Raw genomic sequence first — 20,232 nt, forward strand, 5'->3', positions numbered from 1 at the left:
AATGACGTTGGAGGCGGCTTATTCTTTGGTAACAGCTTTGGTGGACATTCATGCGGTCAGCATGCCAAATTCATGCTCCCTCAACTTGAGACATCTGCCATTGTGATGTGTGACAAAACTGCATATTTTAGAGTGGCCTTTTTATTGTCCTCAGCACAAGGTGCTATGTAATGATGTGCCAGGTCTGTCAGGTGGATGAATTATCTTGGAAAAGGAGACATGCTCACTAACAGGGATGTAAACAAATTTGTGCACAAAATTTAAGAAGCTTTTTGTGCATATGGAACATTTCTGGGATCTTTTATTTCAGCTCATGAAACAACACTTTACATGTTGCGTTTTATATTTTTGTTCAGTGTATTTATTCTAATTAATAATGTCAACCTATATTTACCTTTATGATTGATCAAATGTCTGTTGTTCACCTGTGAAAGTTAACATATTATTGTTATGAAAAACTGTACATTGTCCATCCACGGTGTCATTGAGCCTCGTGGCTAAACTTTAATTCCAAAATAAGATAAAGTAGCCTAACGGTTGGTTTGTAATCAGTTATATTACCAATCCTCTCCAGGCACTTATTTTCTGGTGCCTTACCTGGGTCGTATTCATTAATGCAAACCGTAGTAAAACTGTTTTGCAATGGAAACCGCTTAGAGCATTTGGGTTAACATTGCAAAAAGTTTTGCTACGGTATGCACAAATGAATGTCAGTCTCTAAAAGGTTAAAGGTTGTACGTGAGAGTCCAGGGCCGGCCCTGGGCATAAGCGACGTAGGTGGTCGCCGGCTGCTAGGGCGTCCCCCGACCCAATCATTAAAATGGTGTATTTTTATTTTAAGGTCTCAACTTACTGTTGAACGCAATATCGAAATTTGGTTGTGCATCGGTAGTTTTACTCGTGTCATTCAATTAATTAGCCCATGGCAGCAAAAACAATTATTGGTCAATTAATCTGTCCAGCTATCTATGTCTGAATTACTGACCGGGAACAAAGGGCAGGGGCCTCATTTAACAACCATGCGTACATTTCTTACTAAATTCTGGCATTTGTGGAAGTCTAGGATTTGCATGTGCAACAAATTTGTTGGGGTTTATCACACTGTCACAGGCAACATGCTGTGCACGTTGTTTTTATAAATCAGAGCCATACTATGTTTGTTTGCGTGCTACAACCCCACCTGGAAAATGTCCTCCTGGAACAAGAGTTTCTAAAAGAAAGCACAATGGCAAATTTGATCACATTTCTGTAGAGGCGTGGGCAGAATGTTTTAATATTTTTCAGGAAAAAAAGGCATGCCGCATATAGCAAGTGCCAAACACTGGATATACCCTCCTTTTGCATAAAATAAACATATTAGACATCATGGTGATATGTGATCTGCTTACTAACTGTGTCTGTTTTATCATTAGGCCTGCTTTGTAATGTTTTTATTAGCCTACCATTGTTATAATTCCTGTGCATCAAATACCTCCATTTTCCCCAAAATAGCAATATTTGCTCGCAATACAGTTGATCAACCAGTAGTTGTGTGCGTGGTTTGAGATTTGTGTGAATATAGGCCCACTTTCCTGTCATGTTCAAAATGGATAAATACCAACCTTTGTGGGAAAACTGAAGTATGCAGGTTTGGAGGCTTTTTGTTGTTGTTGTTGTTGTGTGCACACACCTTGATAAATCAAGCCCCAGGGGCCCTGACCTCCAGGGAGCCCCTAAGTCACTCAAATATCATATTTACATGCCATGTCATGGAAAAATGTGTGGTATTTCAGGAAATTCCTTTTAAAATGTATCTCCGCCTCATGGCAAAATGTATAGAATTGCAAAAAACTAGCTTTAAAACTGCAACGTTTTCTCTACACCCCATGGCAAATCTCCCCTAGGGCCACCAAAAGGGTAGGGCCGGCCCTGTGTGAAACTCCAGCGCTGTATTTCTGTCAGTTCATGATGAAGCTCGAATAGATAGGGCCCGATGTGCTGTTTTAACCCAAAATGTTTTCTTTAATGTTGACATCTATAGTTAATTATGTTTGCGACTGTGTGGTATGAGAGTCATTTATCGTGTCATAAAACATCTTGAAGCGACGCAAACTTGACTATTTCAATCTTTATTTTGGTGTAATGAAAATGTGAATGCTGTTTGGCTTCTGTCAAAATGTTGAATTCTTGGAAATCTACAGCTGTAAAATATTATCTTGTTGGTCTATATGAGGAGAATGTAGTGCTCTTGTGTCAAATCTTTTTGAATAAAAATGTCTATGACATTCTTTCTCATTTGGAAACGTCCTCCTTTACCAAATGTCTATTTACCCCTCTTAGTGTTCTTAGGCTGGTGTGACTAGGTAAAGGAGGCATACTCCGGTTATGTATGGATATAATATATATTTTTTTTTACGTTGGTAATTAATACTGTAAACTAAGTAATTAACTCTTTAGCCAAGGACGGGAGGTGACGATGACTGGTGTTTCTGTTAACAGTAGATCATCTGGCATCCAGTAGATGATCAGGTGAAAGGGACTCCTTCCAGTCCACTCAAACTCTGTAAATGTATAGAAAAGGCAGGTCCTTGCCATCTACAGTATTTGCATACAGTCTATTCATTATTCATTGTTCTGGCATTTACTTGTTGTAACTTAAAACATTTTGACGCTGTGTATAGTGGGGCGGGCTCTACTGTCTGTCAGGTAGTACACTTAGGTGTCAGTCTGCTAACCGCATTGTTCCCTTTTTGACTCTTATGCCACCAGGCTCCAGCCCTTACCTTTCAACACCCAGAAGGTTCAGTGTCACACCAATGGTACACAGGTATTATATCTGCTGTTTTAACTGAGGGAACATTGTGGATTACTTTTGATCACTTTGTTTGTAAGGTACTGTGTCCTCTTCGGTGATTTACTGTAGAATTTACTGAGATGTTTAAAAGTTATGTTATTTAAAATCAGCACAATTATTTAGATTTGAAGTAGATGAAAAAATATCTTATTGTACAAAGTATATCTAGACTTTAAAAGAACTGCAACAAAGCTCTGAAAATGTGTCATTGTTAGTCATTGCTCTGTAATGGTAAATCCTGCAATGAATAGGAAGTCTCGATGGCAATTTAAATGTAGATAGAAATAGAAAATGTGCTTAGAACAATACTTTGCATAGGAGTGGGGCTATAACATGTTTGGATAGGTCAGGCACCGTGCTCATTGTTGTCATACCAAACAGTGCTGTCTTGTCAACACTTCAACCATCAGACATGAGGAGTAGTCATGGTCACTTGAATCAACTGCTTTCCTACTCTAAAGCGGGATTAGACATTTTGTATCCTGTTTCATTTATTTGCACCGAAGAAAATAAGTGATAAACAACAATAATATAGATAAAACATTTTTTTAAAGTCATGCAGGTGTGGTTGGAAGCCCACGGGATTATATAAAAACCACACTACAAAAAAAAAACAGTATACAATACATAAGAACAAAAATGTTAAAAAAAAGCTTTAAAACAGATACCAAAACCCACTAATCATAAATGTACAAATGAACCGATCAGCAATCACAAAAAAAAGTATGTTTTGTTGAAATGTGTGTGAGAGAGTTGGGCTATATGGAGGAGATTACTGAGTAGTTTGGTTCATCAGGCTGACCCCCAGTGTTCGGTTGAAGTTATTGAGGGATGACGAGGTTTTGGCAATGTGAAGATAAGAATTCCAGAGTATGGTACCTATGTATCTGATAGAGAATTGACTATGTGAGGTGCGACAGTGTATAGGGTGAAGGTTATCACAAGACTGTGTTATATAGATGGATTTCAAAATAAACTTGGAAGAATCCTTTGAGTGGTTTAGGTCAACTGTCTGGGAGGTATGAGTATTTGTCTTTTAAAATTCATAATTGGCGTACACTAACGTCATCAAGTTATTGAGGGAGCTAAGGACCCTGGGACTGAACATCTCCCTCTGCAACTGGATCCTGGACTTCCTGACGGGCCGCCCCCCAGGTGGTAAGGGTAGGCAAGAACACATCTGCCACGCTAATCCTTAACACTGGGGCCTCTCAGGGGCGTGTGCTTAGTCCCCTCCTGCAGTCCCTATTCACCCGTGACTGCGTGGCCAAGCACGACTCCAACACCATCATTAAGTTTGCTGACGACACAACAGTAGGCCGGATCAGCAACAACGATGAGACAGCCTATAGGGGGGAGGTTGGAGACCAGGCAAAGTGGTCCCAGGACAACAACCTGCACCATCGATAGCATCCTAACCAGCTGCATCACCGCCTGGTATGGCAACTGCTCGGCATCTGACCGTAAAGGCACTACAGAGGCTAGTGCGTACGGCCCAGTACATCACTGGGGCCAAGCTTTCTGACATCCAGGACATATATACTAGGCGGTGTCCGAGGAAAGCCCAGTCACCTAAGTCATAGACTGTTCTTTCTGCTACCGCACGGCAAGCGGTACCAGAGCACCAAGTCTAGGACCAAAAGGCTTCTTAACAGCTTCTACCCCCAAGCCATAAGACTGCTGAACAACTAATCAAATGGGCACCTGGACTATTTACATTAACCCCTCTCCCCCCTTTGTTGTTACACTGCTGCTACTCTCTGTTTATTATCTATGCATAGTCACTTTACAAATTACTTCGACTAACCTGTACATTGACTTGGTACCAGTACCCCCCTGTATATAGCCTTGTTATTGTTATGTACATTTATTGTGTTACATTTTGATTGATTCGATATTTTACTTTAGTAAATATTTTATTAACTCTCTTTCTTGTACTACATTGTTGGTTAAGGGCTTGTAAGTAAGCGTTTCACAGTACGGTTGTACATGTGACAAATATGACTTGATTTACATAGACAAGATGTTGAGTATCTTAAACAAAGGCTGCAGATGGAGCTAAGTAATTAGAGGTGGCTAGTCTTGCAAATGTATTTTGTATGAGTACTTTGTAGGTAGGAGTTATATGTACTGGCCCAGACAATATTACAGTAAATGAGATATGGGCCAATTAAGCTGTAGTATAGAGTTAGGAAGCGAGCCTTATGAACCAAACCACTAATCTTTCTGATGATACCAACAGATTATCACTTTGCTGCAGAATTTTTTAATATGATCTTTCCAGGATATTTTTTTATCAATTAGAACTCCAATGAATCTAGTGTTCCATTTCATTCCCATCAGCTGAGATTCTGGCTCTCTTTTTACAATACTTAATATTCTTACTATTGAATACAATAAAGTTGGATATTTTAAAGTTGAAAGGTAATTTTTTATCCTGAAACATTCAGAAAATGTGGCTATGCCAGAGTTGGCTTCATTAATTAGTGAATCAAAATTTGTGTGTGATAAAATCAAATTGGTTTCAGCAAAGCGAATGGGAAGTACGGTAGAAGTCACAGCAGCAAGGTCATTGATATAGATTTGGAATAACAAAGGTTAAATTATTGAACCCTGTGGGACGCCACATGATATCTTGGCCCTGGTAGATGCACAGCCGTTTGCATGAACAAATTGTTCTCTATCATAAACATAACGATATAATATAATAAAATGTATATTAATGAAAACGATAATAATGCAATTTAGAAAGTAATATTTCATGATCAATCCTGTCAAACGCTTTGGATACATTTAAAAAGATGCCAAGAATGTATCTGATTCAGAGGGGTTGGGTTAAATGTGGAAGAAACATTTCAGTTGAATGCATTCAGTTGTACAACTGACTAGGTATCCCCCTTTCCTTTTCCTTTCATTGTTGTTAAGGGCTGTAAATATTTTATCCACAAGTTGCAAAAGAGCCATATCTGTGGAGTAGTTTTTGCGAAAACTATATTGGTGCTCATATAGAATGCTGTTGATTTAAATGTTTCAACATTCTCTTATACACCATGTTTTTCTATGATTTTAGAAAAACATGGTAGTACAGATATTGGGCGATAATTTGTCAGAGATCTTGGATCCCCAGATTTATAAACCTTTGGCAATTTTTAAATCTATAGGAACCGTACCAGTTTGCATAGATTTGGTGAATGTATACGTTAGAGGCTCAGTGATCGAGGAAGACGCTGATTTCACCAAAGAGGCACCAATCTCATCATGGCTTGCAGCTGATATCTTTAAGTTACCAATTACCTTTACACCTCCATTACCTCAGGAGGATCAAATTGAAGCAGAGAAGGGAAATGTAATCCAAGGGATTTCCATCAATTTTCAATTTTATTTGACGGAGGAACCCAGATTCACAAAAAGGTTATTAAATTCACATGAAATAACATCAGGATCACTGTAGGTCTTATTTCCATCAATACATTGAGATGGGATAGTTGTAGATGCCTTTTTCTTATTCAACAGTTAATTCATGATTTTCCAAGTAGAATTTATATTATTTCCATCAATACATTGAGATGGGATAGTTGTAGGTGCCTTTTTCTTATTCAACAGTTAATTCATGATTTTCCAAGTAGAATTTATATTATTTAAGGATTCTTGGAATTTGTTAGTAAAATATATTTTTGGGATATCTGAAGTAATTTTCAGAAATCAAAGGAGAGGGATTTGTGAGAAACCTTTTCTACAATTTTTTTTTTTTTTACTGAGAATTCTTTGAGACCAGATGTAAACCAATGTTTCCAGAACCTTTCTGCTCCTCTCTTATGTGGTTTAACTAAGGAAAAGCCTGAACAAATAATATAACAAATATTGTGGTTAAACTCAAATATACAAATGTATTAAATAAAAATGATTTTTTTTATAAAAAATGTAAAAAAGGTATAATCTGTGTAAACAATATCATAAAGAGGACTGGTGGAGTTATGTCACACATGCAGCTAACAAAAATATATGGAAATGTAAATTGAGGCAGGTGGAAGGGGGGAAAGTAAGGAACTTGTATGTTGGTCGTGCATTAAAGACCAAAATTAGTTAAAGAAAATTGTGATAAATAAAAGTATATACCAGTTTCATATACCAAAGAATTGGTATTCTTATACCAAAGAATTGACAGCTGTGCTATATAGATTGAAAAATAGTTGATGTACCAATTCCATGGCACATGGTTTATGAACTGATATGCAAAATGACGCCAGATTCAAAATGTATAATTGTTTTATTATTATACAACATTTTTGCAACCAATAGAATGTTATATAAATGGGGGATACAACCTTCCCAGCTCTGCAGATTTTGCTGCGAAGAGACAGAGTGATTAGATTATTTATTTTGGTACTGTCCATATGTATCTTGTTCTTGGTCACAGGTCCAGAAATGGCTGAAGAATTTCAACATTTACCTGGAGCTAACGCTGCAGATCGCAATAGTGGGTGATTTGAAAAGACATAGTCAATCGATCAATAATTTGAATAATACTTTTAGCAAAACATTTTATCTTTCATTTATATCTGTAGAAACTATGAGAATAGAAAGGTTTGGAACTTTTGTGAAGCATCACAGCACAGTTGAAAAATATATGGCAAATAGAAATCCAAAATGGATGATGTTGAGAGATAGATGGGAGGAGTTGAATGGAGCTGAAGGATGGGATTAATAAGATAACAAATGTAAAATGATCTGTCTGTGAAATGTATGTAGGTTCAGAACTTTTGTGAAACAGCACAATTAAAGATATATGGCAAATAAAAGAAAAGAAGGTCAGAGGACGGACTAAAAACAAACCAAATATAACTATTGTAAAATACATTGTGTCTGTCAAATGTATATAGTGTGTATAAGCCTTAGTGTTGTTGTTCATTAGTTTACTCCAATTAGGGGAAGGGTTGTTGGGTTAGCGGAAAATAATAAAGGAAAATATATATCTATTTTTAAATATATGTGTGTGTATATACGGTGGGGAGAACAAGTATTTGATACACTGCCGATGTTGCAGGTTTTCCTACTTACAAAGCATGTAGAGGTCTGTAATTTTTTATCATAGGTACACTTCAACTGTGAGAGACGGAATCTAAAACAAAAATCCAGAAAATCACATTGTATGATTTTTAAGTAATTAATTTGCATTTTATGTTAGCGCTTACAATTACTTTAGTTAAATATTCTACATGTAATGCTACCAATCATTCCCATCTGTTTATTTCAAGCTGCCAATGAGAAGTGGACAATTGGGAAGTGTTCAGAAAATGTCAGTATAAAGTATACCTGTATAAAGTATACCACATTATTCAAAGACTTTATACAAATAGTATCAATAAGGATGACAGATGTACTGGTCTCTCTTGTGGGCTTATAGATGAGGGGATACAGATATCTGTGTAACGGTTTTCTTGATGAGAAGGAGAGTCGGACCAAAATGCGGCGTGTCTATTGCAATCCATGTTTAATGAAGTAACACACTAAACACAAACACTACCAAAACAATAAACTTAACGAAAACCGAAACAGCCTATACTTGTGTAACCTAACACAGAACAATGACACTAAGGACAATCACCCACGACAAACTCAAAGAATATGGCTGCCTAAATATGGTTCCCAATCAGAGACAACGATAAACACCTGCCTCTGATTGAGAACCACTTCAGACAGCCATAGACTTAGCTAGAACACCCCACTAGCTACAATCCCCATACATACACACCACATACAAAAACCCATGCCACACCCTGGCCTGACCAAATAAATAAAGATAAACACAAAATACTTTGACCAGGGTGTGACAGAACCCCCCCCCTAAGGTGCGGACTCCCGAACGCACCTCATAACAAGAGGGAGGGTCCGGGTGGGCGTCTGTCCATGGTGGCGGCTCCGGCGCGGGACGTGGACCCCACTCAATCAATGTCTTAGTCCCTTCTCCTCGCGTCCCTGGATAGTCCACCCTCGCCGCCGACCATGGCCTAGTAGTCCTCACCCAGAACCCCACTGGACTGAGGAGCAGATCGGGACTGAGGGGCAGCTCGGGACTGAGGCAGCTCGGGACTGAGGGGAAGCTCAGGAGTGAAAGGAAGCTCAGGCAGGTTGATGAATCTACCAGATCCTGGCTGGCTGGCGGTTTCGGCAGATCTGGAAGAGTCTGGTCGACTGGCAGATCTGGAAGAGTCTGGTCGACTGGCAGCTCTGGAAGAGTCTGGTCGACTGGCAGCTCTGGAAGAGTCTGGTCGACTGGCAGCTCTGGAAGAGTCTGGTCGACTGGCAGCTCTGGAAGAGTCTGGTCGACTGGCAGCTCTGGAAGAGTCTGGTCGACTGGCAGCTCTGGCTGCTCCATGCTGACTGGCTGCTCCATGCTGACTGGCAGCTCTGGCTGCTCCATGCTGACTGGCTGCTCTGGCTGCTCCATGCTGACTGGCTGCTCCATGCTGACTGGCTGCTCCATGCTGACTGGCGGCCCTGGCTGCTCCATGCTGACTGGCGGCCCTGGCTGTTCCATGCTAACTGGCAGCTCTGGCGGCTCCTTGCAGACTGGCAGCTCTGGCGGCTCCTTGCAGACTGGCAGCTCTGGCGGCTCCTTGCAGACTGGCAGCTCTGGCGGCTCCTTGCAGACTGGCAGCTCTGGCGGCTCCTTGCAGACTGGCAGCTCTGGCGGCTCCTTGCAGACTGGCAGCTCTGGCGGCTCCTTGCAGACTGGCAGCTCTGGCGGCTCCTTGCAGACAGGCAGCTTTGGCGGCATCCTGCAGACAGGCAGCTCTGGCGGCTCCTTGCAGACTGGCAGCTCCTTGCAGACTGGCAGCTCTATGCAGACTGGCAGCTCTATGCAGACTGGCAGCTCTATGCAGACTGGCAGCTCTATGCTAACTGGCAGCTCTATGCTAACTGGCAGCTCTATGCTAACTGGCAGCTCTATGCTAACTGGCAGCTCTATGCTAACTGGCAGCTCTATGCTAACTGGCAGCTCTGAACAGGCGGGAGACTCCAGCAGCGCTGTAGAGAAGGAAGGCTCTAACAGCGCTAAACAGGCGGGAGACTCCGACAGCGCTGGAGAGGAGGAGGGCTCCGACAGCGCTGGACAGGCGAGGCGCACTGTAGGCCTGATGCGTGGTGCTGGCACTGGTGGTACTGGGCCGAGGACACGCACAGGAAGCCTGGTGCGGGGAGCTGCAACCGGAGGGCTGGGGTGTGGAGGTGGCACAGGATGGGTTAGACCGTGAAGGCGTACTGGAGATCTTGAGAGCGGTGCTGGCACAGGACGTGCAAGGCTAGGGAGGTGCACAGGAGGCCTGGTACGTGAGACTGGCACCATCTTCACCAGCCGACTAACACGCACCTCAGGACGAGTATGGAGCGCTGACCCAGGTGCCATCAAATCCCCGACACGCTCCGTCGGGCGAATTCCATGTTTAAAACACCAACACAGCAACTCCCTCATTTCTCTCTCCTCCAATTTCCCCATTAACTCCTTCACAGTCTCTGTTTCGCTCACCTCCAACACCGGCTCTGGTTCTGGTCTCCTCCTTGGCTCCTCACGATAAACAGGGAGAGTTGGCTCAGGTCTGGCTCCTGACTCTGCCACACTCTCCCTGAGCCCCCCCCCAAGAAATTTTTGGGGCTGACTATGGGGCCTCCGTCCGCGCCGCCTTGCTTGCTTCGCAAACTCCATTCTCCTATATCCTTCCGCGCACTGCTCCATCGAATCCCAGGCGGGCTCCGGCACTCTCCCTGGGTCGACCGCCCACCTGTCTATCTCCTCCCAAGAAGTATAGTCCATACTGTACTCCACTTTGGGCTGTTCCTGCCTGTTGACACGCTGCTTGGTCCCTTTGTGGTGGGTGATTCTGTAACGGTTTTCTTGATGAGAAGGAGAGTCGGACCAAAATGCGGCGTGTCTATTGCAATCCATGTTTAATGAAGTAACACACTAAACACAAACACTACCAAAACAATAAACTTAACGAAAACCGAAACAGCCTATACTTGTGTAACCTAACACAGAACAATGACACTAAGGACAATCACCCACGACAAACTCAAAGAATATGGCTGCCTAAATATGGTTCCCAATCAGAGACAACGATAAACACCTGCCTCTGATTGAGAACCACTTCAGACAGCCATAGACTTAGCTAGAACACCCCACTAGCTACAATCCCCATACATACACACCACATACAAAAACCCATGCCACACCCTGGCCTGACCAAATAAATAAAGATAAACACAAAATACTTTGACCAGGGTGTGACAATCTGGAGTCTAAAGTATTCAAAAAGTCAGATGTCAGTGAGTGCTTCTCAATTTTAAATACATTTATGTTGTAATAACCAAATAGAAAACACATTTTTATCTTCATTATGAATCAAATCCAAGGTTCTTGTAAGGATAACAATGAAACTACTAATGTCAGAATCGGGTGGCCGATAGAGGGATCCAATTACCCCCTTTTTTCTTTTTTCCTCATCTCCCACCCATTCTAATGTGACTATCCCCGATGCTTCTCCCTCTTTTTCCCCTGCCCCGCTACAAAGTTTCTCCCTGCAAGCAGTCACTGAGTCTGAGGTGCTAAAGCAGCTGCTTAAACTTGACCCCCCAAAAACATCTGGGGCAGATGGTTTAGATTCTTTCTTCTTTAAGGTTGCTGCCCCTTAAATCGCCAAGCCTGTCTCCAACCTTTTTAACCTGTCTTTCCTTTCTGGGGAGGTTCCCATTGCTTGGAAGGCAGCCAGCTCCTTTATTTAAAGGGGGAGATCGAGCTGATCCTAACTGTTATAGGCCTATTTCTATTTTGCTCTGTGGTTAGAGGATTGGGCTAGTAACCGAAAGGTTGCAAGTTCGAATCCCCCAGCTGACAAGGTACAAATCTGTCGTTCTGCCCCTGAACAAGGCAGTTAACCCATTGTTCCTAGGCCGTCATTGAAAATAAGAATTTGTTCTTAACTGACTTGCCTAGTTAAATAAAGGTTAAATAAAAAATCAAAAGTGTTGGAAAAACTTGTCAATAATCAACTGACTGGCTTTCTTGATGTCTATAATATTCTCTTGGGTATGCAATCTGGTTTCCGCTCAGGTTATGGATGTGTCACTGCAACCTTAAAGGTCCTCAATGATGTCACCATTGACCTTGATTCTAAGCAATATTATGCTGCTAATTTCATTGACTTGGCCAAAGCTTTTGATACGGTAGACCATTCCATTCTTGTGGGCCAGCTAAGGAGTATTGGTATCTCTCTGAGTGGTCTTTGGCCTGGTTTGCTAACTACCTCTCTCAAAGAGTGCAGTGTATAAAGTCAGAAACTTTGCTGTCTCAGCCACTGCCTGTCACCAAGGGAGTACCCAAAGGCTCAATCCTAGGCCCGTGCTCTTCTCAATTTACATCAACATAGCTCAGGCAGTAGGAAGCTCTCTCATCCATTTATATGCAGATGATACAGTCTTATACTCAGCTGGCCCCTCTCCGAATGTTGTGTTGCATGCTCTACAACAAAGCTTTCTTAGTGTCCAACAAGCTTTCTCTACCCTTAACCTTGTTCTGAACACCTCCAAAACAAAGGTTATGTGGTTTGGTAAGAAGAATGCCCCTCTTCCCACAGGTGTTATTACTACCGCTGATAGTTGAGAGCTTGATGTAGTCACGTCATACAAGTGCTTGGGAGTATGGCTAGATGATGCACTGTCCTTCTCTCAGCACATGTCATAGCTGCAAGCTAAAGTTAAATCTAGACTTGGTTTCCTCTATTGTAATCGCTCCTCTTTCACCCCAGCTGCCAAACTAACCCTGATTCAGATGACCATCCTACCCATGCTAGATTACGGAGACATTATTTATAGATCGACAGGTAAGGGTGCTCTCGACTGGCTAGATGTTCTTTATCATTCGGCCATCAGATTTGCCACCAATGCTCCTTATAGGACACATCACTGCACTCTATAATCCTCTGTAAACTGATGGTCTTTGTATTCCCGTCGCAAGACCAACTGGTTGATGCTTATTTATAAAAACCCTCTTAGGCCTCACTCCCCCCTATCTGAGATATCTACTGCAGCCCTCATCCTCCACATACAACACCCGTTCTGCCAGTCACATTCTGGTAAAGGTCCCCAAAGCACACACATCCTTGGGTCGCTCCTCTTTTCAGTTCGCTGCAGCTAGCGACTGCAACGAGCTGCAACAAACATTCAAACTGAACAGTTTTTTCTCAGTTTCTTCATTCATAGACTCATTCATGGACACACTTACTGACTGCTGTGGCTGATTTGTGTGATGTATTGTTGTCTCTACCTTCTTAACCTTTGTGCTGTTGTCTGTGCCCTATAATGTTTGTACCATGTTTTGTGCTGCCACTATGTTGTGTTGCTACCACTATGATGTGTTGCTACCATGTTGTTGTTATGTTTTGCTACCATGCTGTGTTGTCATGTGTTGCCTGCTGCCTTGCTATGTTGTTGTTTTAGGTCTCTCTTTATGTAGTGTTGTGTTGTTTCTCTTGTAGTGATGTCTGTTTTGTCTTATATTTATTTTTTATTTTTAGTCCCAGGCCCCCGTCCCCGCAGGAGGTCTTTTGCATTTTGGTAGGCCGTCATTAGAAATAAGAATGTGTTCTTAACTGACTTGTCTAGTTAAATGAAGGTTAAATATAGTTCATGCCTTACATGTCCAATACAACCATACATTTGTGTTAGTTTTGTTAGTTCGGGTGCACTTCCTATGGAATGCATATTGACACAGTCCACATAACACCACTGAAGACCTCAGAGGGTTATGACATTTAGAGCAATGTGTTTTGTTTGGGTCATGTGGTTAGGTGAAACACATGAACAAAGTAGAGTAAATATGGGTGTGGTGTGTATGCGTGTGTGTCAAATCAGTGGACTATAGCTGAGTCACATGGGGGGGAGGGTTGGGCCGTTCATCGGGGAAGAAATTCCCATTCATATGTGCCCTCTCCATCTCGATGAGTTTAGGGCCCAGTTTGAGTTGATCTGCCAGGAGTTTATTGGCCTTGAATTCTGTGTCATGCCAAGCTTCAGTCTTTACGTTCTCAATTCCATCGATTAAAATGTTATTGAGCCTCGATTGATTTTTGAGGTAGTCTTCTTTGAAAGAGTGCTTGTCAGGTGTTTCGTTTGGAAAACAGTGAAATCCTCAGACATGGTTTTGAATGCGGTCTGGCTGGTGACATTCACACCGTTTAGCTCCTCCCTCATCCTGTTATCAATCAAATGAACAGTAAGCACTAACGGTTCAACATGATATTGAATTGTGTGTTTTTCTTCAGGTCGATGGGATCATCACCATAAGGAAATATGAATCGTCCCTGTGTGAACTGCTTGAAAGGTTTTGTCACCTTCCTCAACTTCATCTGCTGGGTAGGTTATCATGCTCTTTATGGTCTCTAAAACGTGATGACATCAGTAATATCAAACTCAGCCTGTAGAGGGGATGAAAGCATAAACATCAGTTTATTCAAGATACTTTCTTTATTCCGATACTATACTGTCACCAAAACAAATGATTTTCCTAAGTAATTTAAACATTTTCATGTCAACAATTTGAGAGATCAACTGGATCATGTATTCCCCTTTTTGACCCCAAAGTAAGCCTTTTACACTTGTGTCTTCCAAGTTGTGTGGTGCCTTCATCGTGGGTTTTGGAGAGTTCCAGATGATGCACTCTAGATTTGGCTCCCTCATCACATCCTTCTGGCCCATATACCCTGCCAACACCCTGATAGTCACGGGTACCATTGTGACGTGTGTATGTTTCCTGGGAATCATGGGGGCCCTGATGGAAAACCGCTGTATGCTCATCACTGTGAGTCTGCACACATATTCTTTCTTTCTTTCTTTCTTTTATTAGGTCATTTGTCAGGGACCATGCACAGTAAGTCTGTGTCCCAAATGGCACTCTATAGCCCCCGGTCAAAAGTGGTGCTCTCTAAAGGTGCCATTTGGGACGCGCCCATGGTCTATGAGTAATCCGGGATCCGTTGTAATTGCAGTTTTTCATCCTGCTGTTTATCTTGATGCTGGTGGAGCTGGCCATGGCCTGTGTGTTTCTGGTGTACGAGAGGGAGGTAAGAAACATCTAAAAGGGTTCTCTGCTATCCGTATGACTTCTATTGACTAAATAAAGGTAATGGTGCTGGTAGAAGTCATGTAAACATGTGACCTGTTTGCAATACAGATGGACAATTTCTTTGAGAAAGACCTGATGCGTAGCTTGGAGACATACAAGAATTCTACGTCAGAGGGGAACTTAACCATTAAAGAGGACTTTGATGTGGTCCAACATATTGTGAGTATTCAGTAGGTATAACGGTAAATTCATACATATCGCACTGTATACATAATACAAGCTGTACCTAGACCTCAATAACATTCCAATACATTTCTCCATTCTGCTTGCCTGGACAATGTTGTTACAGGGTGGTAACCCAGTGGGTTTGCTGTGTTTAGTTCAGGTGCTGTGGGGTCCACGGCGTGGCAGACTGGGAGGGCAACGTGCCCCTCTCCTGTTGTACCAAAAACCCCTGTAACATCATCCCCCAACCTAACTGGCAGGAGGTGTGCTTGTTTCTGTGTCAACATCCCAAAAGGTACCCTATTCACTATATAGTGCACTGCTTTTGACCAGAGCCCTATGGGCCTTGGACATGTGTAGTGCACTATAAAAGGGAATAGGGTGTCATTTTGGATGCAGATTTTCATCTTACAAAAATAAAATAAAAAAGTATCAAAAACAGCCACAGCAATATGACCTCTGTCTCTTTCAGGGCTGCCATATGAAGCTCAGGAACTGGTTTGCGAGGAACTTTCTAAGCACTGGAGCAGGTGTCGTCTCCCTTTTCATTCTACAGGTACAGGAAACATCACCTTCTACGTCTTTTCTAAATTGGGTCAATGTGATTACCAGCATAGGAATATACAGTGGGGCAAAAAAATATTTAGTCAGCCACCAATTGTGCAAGTTCTCCCACTTAAAAAGATGAGAGAGGCCTGAATTTATTTGCAAATTATGGTGGAAAATAAGTATTTGGTCAATAACAAAAGTTTATCTAAATACTTTGTTATATACCCTTTGTTGGCAATGACAGAGGTCAAACATTTTCTGTAAGCCTTCACAAGGTTTTCACACACTGTTGCTGGTATTTTGGCCCATTCCTCCATGCAGATCTCCTCTAGAGCAGTGATGTTTTGGGGCTGTTGCTGGGCAACACAGACTTTCAACTCCCTCCAAAGATTTTCTATGGGGTTGAGATCTGGAGACTGGCTAGGCCACTCCAGGACCTTGAAATGCTTCTTACGAAGCCACTCCTTCGTTGCCCGGGCGGTGTGTTTGGGATCATTGTCATGCTGAAAGACCCAGGCACGTTTCATCTTCAATGCCCTTGCTGATGGAAGGAGGTTTTCACTCAAAATCTCACGATACATGGCCCCATTCATTCTTTCCTTTACACGGATCAGTCGTCCTGGTCCTTTTGCAGAAAAACAGCACCAAAGCATGATGTTTCCACCCCCATGCTTCACAGTAGGTATGGTTTTCTTTGGATGCAACTCAGCATTCTTTGTCCTCCAAACACGACGAGTTGAGTTTTTACCAAAAAGTTATATTTTGGTTTCATCTGACCATATGACATTCTCCCAATCTTCTTCTGGATCATCCAAATGCTCTCTAGCAAACTTCAGATGGGCCTGGACATGTACTGGCTTAAGCAGGGGGACACGTCTGGCACTGCAGGATTTGAGTCCCTGGCGGTGTAGTGTGTTACTGATTGTAGGCTTTGTTACTTTGGTCCCAGCTCTCTGCAGGTCATTCACTAGGTCCCCCCGTGTGGTTCTGGGATTTTTGCTCACCGTTCTTGTGATCATTTTGACCCCACGGGGTGAGATCTTGTGTGGAGCCCCAGATCGAGGGAGATTATCAGTGGTCTTGTATGTCTTCCATTTCCTAATAATTGCTCCCACAGTTGATTTCTTCAAACCAAGCTGCTTACCTATTGCAGATTCAGTCTTCCCAGCCTGGTGCAGGTCTACAATTTTGTTTCTGGTGTCCTTTGACAGCTCTTTGATCTTGGCCATAGTGGAGTTTGGAGTGTGACTGTTTGAGGTTGTGGACAGGTGTCTTTTATACTGATAACAAGTTCAAACAGGTGCCATTAATACAGGCAATGAGTGGAGGACAGAGGAGCCTCTTAAATAAGAAGTTACAGGTCTGTGAGAGCCAGAAATCTTGCTTGTTTGTCGGTGACCAAATAGTTATTTTCCACCATAATTTGCAAATAAATTCATAAAAAATCATACAATGTGATTTTCTGGATTTTGTTTCCTCATTTTGTCTGTCATAGTTGAAGTGTACCTATGATGAAAATTACAGGCCTCTCTCATTTTTAAGTGGGAGAACTGGTGGCTGACTAAATACTTTTTTGCCCCACTGTAATTACTATAGAAATACAAGCGGTCATTATTTTTATGGTTACCACCAGCCTGTTTCCTCTTCCTTAGTCTGTATGTACTTTGGTCTGAGTTAGAATGTGCTGACTATGTATCCAAAACATGTTTTTGTTCTTGTTTGCAGTTCATTTGCATGTGTTTCACCATCCCCATCTTCTGCCAGTTCAGTCGTAATGGATATGGTTACAAGTGAAAGGAGAACCCATGACTTTCAACTGGCTTATTACACAATACAGGATATCATTTTAACAGGAGACAAAATAACAATAGATTTAATTTATGTAGAGCTTTTTAATACATTAAAATTCTCAAAGATGTAGTGATGTCCTGTGGCTCAGTTGGTAGAGCTCGGCCCTCGCAAAGCCAGGATTGTGTGTTTGATTCCCACGGGAGAGCATTGCGATGCACTCACTGTGAGCCGCTCTGGAGAATAGCGTCAGCTAAATGACTAAAATGTAGATGTAATAAGGATATCGTTTTCCTTCACATGTTTAGTTTTTGTTTGATTGTTTATTTAAGCAATAAGGCCCGAGGAGGTGTGATATATGGCGAAGGGCTTTCTATGCAGGACGCAACACGGAGTACCTTATTGCTTTCATTAACTGGTTACCAACGTAATTAGAACAGTAAAAATAAATGCTTTGTCATACCCGTGGTATATGATCTGATATACAATGGCTGTCAGCCAATCAGCACTCAGGGCTCGAACCACCCAGTATATAATGAATCAATAAGGCACGGGGGGGGTGATATATGGCCAGTATACCACGGCTAAGGGCTGTTCTTATGCACGACTCAACGCAGAGTAATTATAAACCAGAATGCTGATTGTCTGACAGCTGCGGTATATCAGACTGTATACCACGGGTACATGTATTTTTACTGCTCTAATTACGTTGGTAACCAGTTTATAATAGCAATAAGGCCCCTCTGGGGTTTATATTTGACATTTCTGAGAGAAGTAATGTTATGAGTAGTAGTACTTAGCATATGACCAGGTATCTAACAAAATAGATTGGCAAGAACAGTTGCTATTGACACTTTGAGTAATTTGAGCACAGGAGGTTGCTGGCACCTTAATTGAGGACGACGGGCTCATGGTAATGGCTGGAGCGGAATTAGTGGAATGGTATCAAATACATCAAACGCACGGTTTACATGTGTTTGATGCCACTCCATTTGCTCCGTTTCGGCCATTATTATGAGCCGTCCTTCCCTCAGCAGCCTCCTGTGAATTTGAGCAATCGTTCTGTATTTTTGTGTTTTAATTTCATTCTGGATGAATTGCACCTTAGAGACTAATATGTATGTATGTTATTGTGATTGTTTCAAAACCACAGGTAAATTAACATTAATCAACTGGATTCTTGACTGCTCATACCTGTCTATTAAACCATAGATTCGCAATAAAAATGTGGATGTGCATAACACCTTTTTACTCTTAGTGTCATTCTGGATGTACAGTGCATTTGGAAAGTCTTCAGACCCCTTGACCTTTTCCCCAAAAAAATGTACATTACAGCCTTATTCTAAAATTGATTTAAAAAAAAAAATTCCCCTCAATCTACACACAATACCCCATAATGACACAGCAATAACAGGTTTTTAGAAATATCACATTTACATAAGTATTCAGATGCTTTACTCAGTACTTTGACTGAGTAAATAACCTACTCTGACAGCGATTACAGTCTTGAGTCTTCTTGGGTATGACGCTATAAGCTCAGCACACCTGTATTTTTGGAATTTCTCCCATTCTTCTCTGCAGATCCTCTCAAGCTCTGTCAGCTTGGATGGGGAGCGTCACTGCACAGCTATTTTCAGGTCTCTCAAGAGATGTTCGATCGGGTTAAAGTCCGGGCTCTGGCTGGGCCACTCAAGGACATTCAGAGACTTGCTCCAAAGCCACTCATGCATTGTCTTGGCTGTGTGCTTAGGGTTGTTGTCCTGTTGGAAGGTGAACCTTTTCCCGAGTCTGAGGTCCTGAGCGCTCTGGAGCAGATCTTCATCAAGGATCTCTCTGTACTTTGCTCCGTTCATCTTTCTCTCGATCCTGACTAGTCTCCCAATCCCTACTGCTAAAAAACATCCCCACAGCTTGATGCTGCCACAACCATGCTTCACCGTAGGGATGGTGCCAGCTTTCGTCCAGACGTGACGCTTGGCATTCAGGCCAAAGAGTTCAATCTTGGTTTCATCAGACCAGAGAATATTGTTTCTCATAGTCTGAGAGTCTTTAGGTGCCTTTTGGAAAACTCAGAGCGGGCTGTCATGTGCCTTTTACTGAGGAGTGGCTTCCATCTTGCCACTCTACCATAAAGGCCTGATTGATGGGGTGCTGCAGAGATGGCTGTCCTTCTGGAAGGTTCTCCCATCTCCACAGAGGAACTCTGGAGCTCTGTCAGAGAGACCATCGGGTTCTTTGTCACCTCCCTGATACAAAGCCTGTCTCCCCCGTTTGCTCAGTTTAGCCGAGTGGCCAGCTCTAGAAAGAGCCTGGGTGGTTCCAAACTGCTTCATTTAAGAATGAGGGAGGCCTCTGGGCTCTTGTGGACCTTCAATGCTGCAGAAAATGTTTTGGTACGATTCCCCAAATCTGTGCCTCAACACAATCTGGTCTCAGAGCTCTACGGACAATTCCTTCGAACTCATAGCTTGGTTTTTGCTCTGACATGCACTGTCAACTGTGGGACCTTATGAACATTGTTTTTTTATGGTAGAAAACAACAGGCCCAAATTTCCCTCAGAGTAAGGGAGAACAGGGTTCACATCTTTGATAAACGTGGCAGAGGAGGCTGGTGGGAGAAGCTATAGGAGGATGAGCTCATTGTAATGGCTGGAATGGAATAAATGGAATGGTACCAAACACATAAAGCACATGGAAACAACATTAATTTAATTCCAGC

General features: G+C 42.2%; 1 protein-coding gene across 3 annotated transcripts; it reads left to right on the forward strand.

Moving 5' to 3' along the window:
* Positions 1–2,423: 2,423 nt before the first annotated feature.
* On the forward strand, positions 2,424–18,756 carry LOC110525902 (leukocyte surface antigen CD53). 3 transcript variants are annotated; one of them, XM_021606401.2, is made up of 8 exons: positions 2,424–2,871; positions 14,152–14,242; positions 14,499–14,687; positions 14,875–14,949; positions 15,060–15,170; positions 15,332–15,439; positions 15,649–15,732; positions 17,451–18,756. In XM_021606401.2, exons 2-8 carry the CDS (start codon positions 14,180–14,182, stop codon positions 17,517–17,519), a joined length of 699 nt encoding a protein of 232 aa, XP_021462076.2. In that variant the 5' UTR covers positions 2,424–2,871; positions 14,152–14,179; the 3' UTR covers positions 17,520–18,756. The 3 variants fall into 3 exon arrangements, with proteins under 3 accessions (XP_021462076.2, XP_021462075.2, XP_021462074.2); XM_021606400.2 differs by having other exon boundaries at positions 2,424–2,798; XM_021606399.2 differs by having other exon boundaries at positions 2,425–2,806.
* Positions 18,757–20,232: the final 1,476 nt, after the last annotated feature.

Source organism: Oncorhynchus mykiss, chromosome 6 (assembly GCF_013265735.2).
Source record: "Oncorhynchus mykiss isolate Arlee chromosome 6, USDA_OmykA_1.1, whole genome shotgun sequence".
NCBI lineage: Eukaryota > Metazoa > Chordata > Actinopteri > Salmoniformes > Salmonidae > Oncorhynchus > Oncorhynchus mykiss.